This window comes from Sinocyclocheilus grahami, unplaced genomic scaffold (genome assembly GCF_001515645.1).
Source record: "Sinocyclocheilus grahami isolate Dianchi unplaced genomic scaffold, SAMN03320097.WGS_v1.1 scaffold159.1, whole genome shotgun sequence".
NCBI lineage: Eukaryota > Metazoa > Chordata > Actinopteri > Cypriniformes > Cyprinidae > Sinocyclocheilus > Sinocyclocheilus grahami.
In genome coordinates this window covers 600,345-612,037 of record NW_015505338.1, presented here as the reverse complement: position 1 = coordinate 612,037, position 11,693 = coordinate 600,345, and the positions used below count along the sequence as shown (strand labels likewise).

The 11,693-nt window shown below is 35.4% G+C and overlaps 1 protein-coding gene across 1 annotated transcript in view; it reads right to left on the bottom strand.

Annotated features, from left to right (window-relative positions):
* Positions 1–2,073: 2,073 nt before the first annotated feature.
* The window catches only part of LOC107592838 (metabotropic glutamate receptor 7-like), a 128,790-nt gene continuing 119,170 nt past the window's right edge, over positions 2,074–11,693 (bottom strand). Inside the window, exons 5-7 of the mRNA XM_016282407.1 lie at positions 2,478–2,480; positions 2,378–2,392; positions 2,074–2,306 (exon numbers count right to left, since the gene is read on the bottom strand). Of these exons, the coding sequence (XP_016137893.1) occupies positions 2,074–2,306; positions 2,378–2,392; positions 2,478–2,480 (251 nt within the window). The remainder of the gene's footprint in view (positions 2,307–2,377; positions 2,393–2,477; positions 2,481–11,693) is intronic.

The following is an 11,693-nucleotide window of genomic DNA, read 5'->3' as shown; positions in this document are numbered from 1 at the left end:
TATATATATATATATAAAACATTACAACCTTAAAGCACAGCACTTTTTTTTCTTGTTATTAACTAGCTGGTGTATTTCCATAAGCTGGCGTATGATGTTTGGACGTGGCTGCTTACTTTATAAGAACACTACAGAAAACAAATTAGCGAAAGCTGAAGTAATATTATTTCAAGATGTTTTCATGTTCTTTTGTGTTTTTACGCCATGGATTGAATTGGGTGCTCATCATAAAAGACATTTCAGTAATGGTAAACAACAGATCAAAAGCTTGTTATTATCTACAAAAGATAATATGCTGTTGTTTGGCATTTCTGTGCAGTGTGATCTGTTAATATTAGGTACTTCATGACAACGTAAGCATATCTTTACAAAACAAACAACTATGGCGGTTCATAAAACAAAGTTTTTTAAAACAAACTTCAAATTTGCACACATTGTAAATCAAATTAATTGCTTACAGTTCCTAGAATATTGAAGTGATGCAATTTGTAAAACATTTCATTATAATAAAAACAATTTAAATGCAAGTTAAATTTGTACAATTGTATGTTTCAATGCTATTCTTAAATGAATAAATAAATAAATAATTCACATTGTTTGGTGGCATACAATTCTTGCAGATTTCTTCATTAGCATTTAGCCACCTGTCTTTGTATTCTGGTAATTAAAAGCAAGTATTTTGTCGAGTCTATTTGGAGTATCGTTCACCAGGCCTTAAGTTAGATCATATATTTACCCCAAAGAGTATATTCTCATCATCACACAGACATCAAAGGTGCGGTTGCACTTTGATCTAACAGTGCCCTGGTGCAGGACTACACAAGTTTCACTTCATTAAGATGCATTAATGAGAGATTTCCTTTCTTCTTGGAAGTTTCCTATTTCAAAGGTCCAACACAAAGGCAGGTTTGGGATATGCGAGATATAAAGTATTTAGAGAGTCGGAGTCCCGCGCAAGAAGCAGCAACAAAGGTTGCTTCAAAGAGGAATATACATATGGTGTGTGTGTCCACTGGAACAGAAGAAACCTCCTCAGTATTGTCCAAACCAGTCTGTAAAGTCTGTCAATATACACTGTAAAAAAATTATCATTTATATATAAATGTATTTTTTTTTCTACTTAGAAAACGTTTAATTAAGCATGAAATTTCATTGTAATTATTTGTTAAATTTACTAGCAATTTCTGAGTGAAATTATTTTACCACCATTGTTTTTCGGTGTAGTTGGAAAATTATTTCCAAAGTATACATTAAAAAAGTGTCAAGTTCATAGAAATGTGATCTTTAAATTCATGTTGAAAACAATTCAAGATGTTAATTAAAAAGCTATAATAGTACAATATATAATGAATATACATATATATGTGTATATATATATATATATATATATATATATATATACATTTACTAGAAAACGTATATACCATGAAACCATGAAAGTGTATGTAATTATCTCTTAAGTAAATAGGTACGTGACATATATAATTACATAATAACAAGCATCAGTTGCACCGCATGACAATTTACAACCATTTTATGTCATAAAAATCAAATTATTAATATTTTATTATGAAGGTCTACAAGTGTCCTCTCTCCGATATCACTCACTTATTTATTTATTTATTTATTTAGGTCGCACCACATGACATTGGGCAGACAAAAGCTTTTCAGATATCAATAAGCAATTATTTTTCTAAAATTATTTCTAATTTTTCAAAAGATTGTGCCGAACTACTTTTGTTTTTTCCTTTTTACCTTCCCAGCCAAAAATATAAAAATGTTCACAAATTAAAACTTGCTAAACTCTGTACTCAGTCACTGTATCTAAGAATTGCATTGAATTACTTTGTTTGAATGTTACATAATTACATGAACTTACTATGGTAATAACAGTAAAGTATGCATAATTGCAAGCATCTAACCCTAAACCAAACCCAAATCCTAAATAGTAAGTACTTGTAGTTAATCACTATTTCTCAGTAGTTATTGTGTAATTACACTGTAATAACAGCACCTTAAAATGAAGTGTAGCTGAATTAATATTAGTAAGATGACATTGACTCAATATGGCATTTATCTGATGTTGTGAGCTTCGGTGGACTCACCGTTGAAGCTGACCGATCGGATGTACTTGAGGAGCTTCTTGCCACCAGCGTGCTCCATCTCCCCACAAATGCCCGATTGGTCAGGACAAAGGTCCTTCTGCATGTTGTGCAGGGCGTGAGCCATGGCATACACCGCGTCTATCACAAACTGCACCTTCCCTTCTTGCTCGTATCTGGAGTCTGTTCCTATTCGCTCTTGCCCTAGAAGGAAGAAACAAAACAAAAAGTCAAAATAGAGCGAAGACTTTGTAGTGAGACGTGTGCCTAAATGCTCTCGTAGGAGTCGACTCTGGAAGCTTTTGAAGAAATATGTGAGGTAGAGCAACAAAAACAACAAAACAAACATTTGAAGCTATCGCACACTTTAGGAACAATCTTTCATTTGACAAATCTTGGCAGGTTTTGGGCGCTATCTTTAACGCTGTGAAGAGTAATGCCTGCAATTCTAGGTGCTTATCTTACTTCGGTCTCTGATGTTGTCACAGTTTTGCTATCTTCAACTTAGCGGTTTAAAGACATTTATTTGCAGTTTTTGCTCAGTGTTAGGGAGTACAAATGAATAAATAAATATTAAAAAATGTTTAAAAACACTTAAATTGGTATTTACCCTTTTAAACAGCCATGTTGTAGCGATTTAAAGGTGACATATCATGAAAATCGAACTTTTCCAGGTTTTAAGTGCTATAATCAGGTCCCCGGTGCATCTACCAACCAAGGAAACGTGAAAAAGTTTAATCCAGTAACTTTGTTTTAGTAAGCCTTTTTCTGCAAGCATCTGAGAAAACGAACGCGTCTGATTTCACTCCCTTGGTGACGTGGCAAAGGGATCTCATTATAATATTACTGCCCCTTAATCTGTAAGTTTCCACCCACGGAGCCACCATTTTGATTCCGCAAGAAACAACGGTGTACCAGCTCTCATGCCATGGCGAAAGTTTGAGCAAAACATGCTAACTGTTCTCATGGCTGCACAGACGAGCACAGAACATTATTTAGAGTCCCAGCCTCAGAGGAGACAACAGAGCAGTGGATTTATTGATTTATTTACTGTATATTGCTTCTGCCACACAGATCTAAAATAAACGTGTGATTTATTTCCCAGCTGTTTACCTTCACAGACATAACCGACTGTTTTTGTAATTCCTGTGTGTGTGTTTTTAACGTAAACTGTGTGTGTGAATGAGAACTTAGTTTAGTACTCATGATGTGACAGCCGCTTTCTGTCCGTGTGCTTCGGATGTGTGCACTCAGAAAAACGTATGTCAGAAGTTTAAACTCATATGGTTTAAAACCAGAGGCGGACAGCAACTAAGTACATTTACTTGAGTATTGTACTTAAGTACACTTTTTGAGTATCTGTATTTTACTTGAGTATTATTTTTTTGGAAACTTATAACTTTAACCACTACATTTGAAAGACAAATATTGTACTTTTCACTCCACTACATTTATATCACGATCCTAAGTAGAAAGTCATTAGCAGCTTTGAAAGTCAGTGGGTGATTTTGTTTTCTTCTCTAAAAACTGTCTTTTTTTTCAGACAGTTTATCAGTAATCACTCTTGTAGGGCTACATTAAGTGATTTCCCAGCATTTTTTGAGCACTGACCAGTTCCAAATGTGATATTTATTTACAACAATTCAATAATAAGAAGTTAATATAGTGGTTTATATTAGACACAATATTGTCTGATTTTGCTAAATTGTGTACTTTGTCCACCTCTGTTTAAAACGCATGATTTCAGCACTATAACCATGATAATCATAACCAAAACAGATGTTTTTAGGAGGTCGCAGCTCTATTCTGGAAAAGGGTGCAGCAGCTCATTTGCATTTAAAGAAACAGGCCCGAAAAACAGCGTATTTCTGCTTCCACTCAAAATAGGCATTTTCAAAATGTTATAATAAATGATCTGTGGGGTATTTTGAGCTGAAACTTGCACTGACCAGTTCCAAATGTGATATTTATTTACAACAATTCAATAATAAGAAGTTAATATAGTGGTTTATATTAGACACAATATTGTCTGATTTTGCTAAATTGTGTACTTTGTCCGCCTCTGTTTAAAACGCATGATTTCAGCACGATAACCATGATAATCATAACCAAAACAGATGTTTTTAGGACGTCGCAGCTCTATTCTGGAAAAGGGTGCAGCAGCTCATTTGCATTTAAAGAAACAGGCCCGAAAAACAGCGTATTTCTGCTTCCACTCAAAATAGGCATTTTCAAAATGTTATAATAAATGATCTGTGGGGTATTTTGAGCTGAAACTTCACTACATTTGAAAGACAAATATTGTACTTTTCACTCCACTACATTTATATCAAGATCCTAAGTAGAAAGTCATTAGCAGCTTTGAAAGTCAGTGGGTGATTTTGTTTTCTTCTCTAAAAACTGTCTTTTTTTTCAGACAGTTTATCAGTAATCACTCTTGTAGGGCTACATGAAGTGATTTCCCAGCATTTTTTGAGCACTGACCAGTTCCAAATGTGATATTTATTTACAACAATTCAATAAGAAGAAGTTGATATTGTGGTATATATAAGACACAATGTTTTCTGATTTTGCTAAATTGTGTATGTGAAAATATTAGCTATAAAGCCACAGAAGAACTGTTGTGCATCTCCTAATAAAACACAAAAGGTGTTTGACTGAAGCAGCACTGCACAGACTGTTCTGTGTGACATCAAAGTACAGAGAGAGTGATTAAACAGCATTTAATTTTTTTTGTTTTGATGTCAAATAAGTCTTGCTGCTTTGCATTTTTGTTAAAGCAGTGTTACTGTTGTAAAGTTATACAACTACAGTTGTGTTGCTGGGTTTTAAAGCAGATTTGATTTTTTATTTTCTTCCTTATCAGTCTGTATTCTGGGGACACCAGAGACTTATATTACATGTTGTAAAAAGGGGCGTAATATGTCTCCTTTAAGCTACTTTTGTGCATAGTTTGTAGTATAGCTAACTAATTTTTTTGCAATTAGCTGGTAGAGTAAAAGCTACAGTTTAAGCGTTGACACATTTTCTACTCAAACAGGAAGTTGGATGAGGCATAGTGAATGACTAGTTTTCTTTTTCTAAAATAGACACAAGGCTGAATAACGGTTTGCCAACTGCTAGCCACATTCGCATTTAATTGGACAAACAAATTTGTCTACCGCAAGAAGAGTCGTCAATATGTTTGCTTTGTTTCCCCAGGAGAGTCATTTTTAAAAGCATACATCTTCTAAAAGTGAAATTTGTCAATGGTTAGGAATACATTAGCACGTAGATTAGCCCCAGCACTAACAGACATAGATTAATAGAGTCACTGTTATGACAAATCTGTAGGAAATTTTTGACTAAATGCCTTTTCTCTTAATAAATGTCACTGAGTCAAGCTAATTCATTATGTATTGATGGAAAATGTATTCCACACACACAAAATCAACCGAGCTGACCGAGGGCTAAGCGTACCTTACATGTCTTAATAATGACAGTGGTCAGACTTTAGCCTCACCTTAAACTGTGAGGAAAAGCCGTGACAGTTCTATTAAGACTCGCTATTCCTCGACCCACCAGTGGAGGATCTCATGGGACGCCGATGGAGTTCATGCAATATTCTTAGCAATTTCTCTCCAATTAGCTCTGCTGTCGTCCAGATCTGGCACCCACCCTTAGATGCCAGTCCTGGTTCCTCAGAGACACTCTTATAGTCTGTCTTCCCACTATAACATCTTTCATTAAACATACTACAGCTGGCTTAGTAGGCTTTTCTGTCCCATCAACCGTGGCTAACTCAAATATGTGTATTTTTGAGACAACTTAATCATAAATGGCCCTAGTCCTATGAGGAAGGAACGGGTGACTCTAATAGTGCCTGACAGAACAGGAAAACTAGCTCGGGAAAATTTCAGCCTATCCTTTTTGATGAGCTTGAAAAATGCCTTCTGGGACTTGATTTCAATCTGTGACGAGTGGATCTCATTATTTAGATGATATTTACTTGCAGGACGATTGATTGACGTCTTGAAGATGTCCTTAGAGAAAAAAAAAACTACTTGTAGGACGTTACTTTTCATTTTTGCTGCCTTTGTCTTTACATCTCAGAAGTCGCTAGTTATTCGCTGGGTTGTTGAAAAGCTAATGGTTAACTAGACATCCTTGGTATAAATGGAAACCAAACCAAACCTGGGATTCCATTATAAACGAGATTGCACACATGTGTCCTAACCCTTGTGTCAAGATGGATTTGCTAGTTAAAGAGGTTCTACACTTTCTCACCATCCCGATGGCATCAAATTAAAGGGATATGTCTGTCATCTTGTCAGGGTCAGCCGAAAGCCTTGAGGGATTCAGATCAATAGACATCAATGACCTCAGGCAGTGACAAAAACCCCATTCTGCCAGAGGTTCGGATACGCTGAAGGTCACAATGACCATTAGAAAATAATAAGCTGTTATTACGGTGACAGATATCTTGTTGAACAATACTTCACAATTACACCTTGCTATTGACTGAAAACCATACCGAGCTCAGAAGCTTTGTAGAGAATTGTCTGTCTCTAGTATATCCTTGATTTTTCATCACCAAACCTCTGCTTTGTATTGACCAGAACTGAATTGCCATACATTGCCGTGATTATCACCAGAAGCTGTTTACCATTATAGCTAGGTAAAAATTCACATGGAAAAGATGCTTAAGAAAAATTTACTGCAAAGTTTTAAAGGAACAGTTCACCCACAAATGAAAAATTAGCTGAAAATGTGCTTGCCCTCAGGTTATCCAAGATGTGGATGAGTTTGTTTATTCATGGGAACAGATTTGGAGAAATGTAGCATCACTTGCTCAGCAATGGATGCCCTGCAGTGAATAGGTGTCGTCAGAATGAGAGTCCAAACAGCTGATAAAAACATCACAATAATCCACACCACTCCATTCCATTAATTATCATCCTGTGAAGCAGAAAGCTGAGTGTTTTTAAGAAACAATTCCTTCATTAAGACGTTTTTAACATCAAACCGTCACTTCGAGCTGAATATGAGTCCCGTATCCTTAATATTTAGGATACGGGATATTTAGGATATTTAATATTTTCTCCAGTGAAAAAGTCATCTCGTCTGAATCAGGAGAGAAATGCACAGATCAAGCAGCATTTAAAAGCAAAAATTGTCTAAAGCTGTTGTAATGTTGGTGTATTTTGATGTGAGAAGACAACGTGGGATGGACTTTTTCACTGGAGGATGCGTTATTATGGATTATGGATTTTTTTCTGGACTCTGGAGTTCGTCCAGAAGCGACGGTTTAAAGTAAATCACCTTAATGATGGATTTGTTTCTTATAAACATGCAGTTTTTCACTTCACAAGACATTAACTGATGGACTGGAGTCGTGTGGATTACTTGTGGATTAGTGTGATGTTTTTATCAGCTGTTTGGACTCTCATTCTGATGGCACCCATTCACTGCAGAGGATCCATCGGTGAGCAAGTGATGGAATGCTACATTTCTCCAAATCTGTTCCAAAGAAGAAAAATACCCAACTACATATTGGATGTCCTGAAGGTGAGTCAATTTTCAGCAAATTTTCATTTAGGGTTACATCAAAAAACATGAACTTGGATCTTCAACAGAAGCCGAATGTCCTGAATCACTGAACATATGCTCTTCTTATAAACATGCAGTTTTTCACTTCACAAGACATTAACTGATGGACTGGAGTCGTGTGGATTACTTGTGGATTAGTGTGATGTTTTTATCAGCTGTTTGGACTCTCATTCTGATGGCACCCATTCACTGCAGAGGATCCATCGGTGAGCAAGTGATGGAATGCTACATTTCTCCAAATCTGTTCCAAAGAAGAAAAATACCCAACTACATATTGGATGTCCTGAAGGTGAGTCAATTTTCAGCAAATTTTCATTTAGGGTTACATCAAAAAACATGAACTTGGATCTTCTGAAGAAGCCGAATGTCCTGAATCACTGAACATATGCTCTTTTTGACATTTTCACTGATGAATCTTTCTTCAGAAAACAAGCCATTTTAATACTTGATTCTCTAGTCTAAGTGATAAGAACAAACTCTATTGTGGAACATAGATCTAGCCAGATGTTTACGCTTAATTGGAGTGCCGGTTTCCAACTTGCGTGCATGAGTTTCACCTAATATGTGTCAGCCATATGCTATTTGAACTGCAATGTATTATCGGTCGCTGTCTCTTGTTTTTGTTTGTTTCCTGATGAAAACAGGCCAGGTGTTAATGCTGAATAAAACAAACCTTATGCAAACAGCAAAGAACCTAAGCTCTAATCTATCATGAACTTGTAAATGTCACATATCATGTCATTTCATAATAACATTGCATTACATTTAACATTCATAATCTGCCTTTATTAAAGCCCAAAATATTCTTAGTTTTAATGGGAAAACGTGCGTATGCATAGATTTAAATGCATTCAGCATTTCACGCCATGAGAATTATATTTTAACATATATGTAAGAACTGAAGTATATTTTTAAAAATGAACCATAAAATGTGTACAATGATTTTTTTTTCAGCGTTTCATGCCATGAGCGTGTTATTTTAATACAGTGTGTAAAGATAAAAGTAGTCAAACTTTTTAAAACTTATCTCAGGAACATTCGAGCTAACAAAAATACATCCTAAGAAATGTTTTTATAAGGTTCCCATTAAAATAGATTTAGCTTTAGATTTAGAAATTTAGCTTTATATTACTTGCTCACCAGTGGATGCTCTGCAGTGAATGGGTGCCATCAGAATGAGAGTCCAAACATGTCACAGTTCTATTGGTGAACAAGTGAGCTAATGCTAAATTTCTCAAAACTGTTCTTGAATGACCTTAGGGTGAGTAAATTTCCATAGATTAAATTTTTTGTGTGTGTGTGTGCATGTTTATGTGGTTTATGAGGACACAAATTTGTATAATAACATGGGTATAACATAGGTATTACAACGAGAAGGTGATTTATGAGGACATCTTCAGTGTCCCCGTAATTCGAAAGGCTTATAAATAATTCAGAATGTGTTTTTTTTGAAAATCTAAAAATGCAGAAAGTTTCCTGTGAGGGGTAGGTTTAGGGGTAGGGTTGGTGTAGGGCAATAGAAAATACGGTTTGTACAGTATAAAAACCATTACGCCTATGGAGACTCCCCATAAACCATAAAAACAAACCTGTGTGTGTGTGTGTGTGTGTGTGTGTGTGTGTGAAATATTCATTTGGGAGAAAATTCAATTTGATAATTTTTCAAATATTGTGGGAACGTTACTTTTGAATGTTCTTTGAAGCCAAAGTTCTGAGCATGTTCCTGTTAGCTGGGATTCTGTTGCAATCTAGCTGTTTTGGAATGCAAAGATGCATCCCGTGTTTGCCCCCTAAGTCTGCGTCTGCAAACTGCAAAAAGAAAATGGCCATTTTTAGTTCTCCGTGTGAGAGATAATTGAGAGATGTGGACCCACTGTGGCGCCAGCCTGAGGCAACTCTACCCACAATCCTTTATTCTAAAACAAACCGATACAGCCATTCATGAGCGCAAACAGAGCACCTCGCCATCCACCACTCCTCGCATAAGATTCCGTTTGATCTCCAAAATACCTATTAGTCATTTCAGAGATAATTAGGTAGCTTGATTCTGCTTAAGTAGGGAATAAAAGTTTTCAAAGGTACTGCGTCCCTCCCTAAAAAATAAATTGTGACAATGCTGGTGGACTAAACTGAACCAGAACATCATTGCAGAGCTTTCAAAATCCCAATGGTTACAGGTGTGAATAATAAACCAGCAAACATGTGTAGGTTCAGTATGCTGATCATTCTAGTTCAAATGAGAGCTGCTTTGATCTTGTCAAGTCAGAACAATAAAGCCTCATACAGATGGATGGATCGATGGACGTATGGGCGGTTTCTTGCTTCTGATGTGCTAGGCAATGGCTGTCTCTCTCATTATTATCAAGCTATAATTCTGCAAAACCCGCCGCTGAAAATGGAAGTGATCCTGGAGCATGTGCTACATAGATAAACACAGCATGTAATTATGGTGAATAGATGTCTGTGGGCTGATTGGCGCCTGCTGAAAGAGGTCAAAAAATGGAAAGGAACGAATCAGTGTGTCCCCGTTTCCTCAGAACAGAACATCCTACACAAGAAGCGCTTGTTTGTTACCGATTCAACAAACTGAGACTCGCACAATGAACAAGGACTTAAAACAAAACTATTACAATCAGTCCATCTGACTGGATGACAATTGTTTTTTATTTTTTTTCCAAAGTCAACATGGAATGTATCCCAATTACCTCCCTTGGTCTTCAAAAATGTATATTTTAACATTTGAAAAATGTTTCCAAATTTGCATATAATGAATGAATAACACAAGAATGACAAATGTAATGTAGAAATACTAATGCAAAGCTAAATTTACAATGTTTCAGTGAATATACAACCTTTATTTATAAATATGTCGCATTACAAAAGTAAAATATGTTGCGAATTATGTTTCATGTTGACTTCAAAGCTGTTTACTACAGGCTTATCACTAACAAAAACTAAAATCATGAAAAAAGTTTTATTTCCGCTAGTTCAACAAAAGTATTAAAATAACGAAATATATTAAAAGTAATAAATAAAAGTGAATAAAAGCTATATAGACAGACTAACAAACTATAATGAACTAATAAAAATGAAACCGAATTATGAAAACCACTTCAAAATATAAAAATAAAACCCAATTCAAAATATTAACAAAATCTATATCAATGACACTAACATAACACTGGTTCACACGCAGAATCCAGAGCTGTACAAAGTTACATAAGGAGAATTTAGTATAAGGCTGCAAAAACACAAGTGTATTATTCTCTCTGAACATTTCTATTGAAAATTCCTATAATAACAGCAATTCCGCAGGCAGAGTTCAGCAATTTTCCGTTTATGTTTTCTCTTGTGAGGGGACTAAGAAGCTGTCATTTTCATGAAGTGCCATTGCGAGTCTAAATTCAAACACTCCAGTGCCCAGAGGACACTGAACTCTGGCTCTTCGCACCGAAAAAGGGCTTTAAACGTATTCCCAATGTCATTCTAAAAGAGAGAGGAACGGGGAGAAACTACAAGGCAAAGCATGCTGTTCTTAAAGGGTATTTATGTCTTGTATTGCATAAAAAGTATTTAAACATAAGACATTTACACAAGAAGCAAAACTGCAGATATTAATAATATATTAAGAATGATTTGTCTTAGTTTATCTTGATTTAAGCATTCATCTAGCTGAATTTTTGAGGTCCTTTACTTACTAAAATAACAATAAAAAGTAACTTTGAAAATGTTTCAAAATATTGTATGTTCAAATTAATTCTCAAGTCATATCAGTGGCCCAATAAAAGATTTTATTAAAAGGTTTTATTTTTACGGTACAGGTATCCCGATGGAGTCCGCCATGTTGAGATATCACGACCAGCTAAATATAAATTAATTTATGTCTAGACCCAATTATGCGACACTTTTGTTTGCAGAAATTGTTAATCAATGGCTGATTTTCACATAATACATCCTCCACACCACTAGGTGTCAGTATATATATATATATATATATATATA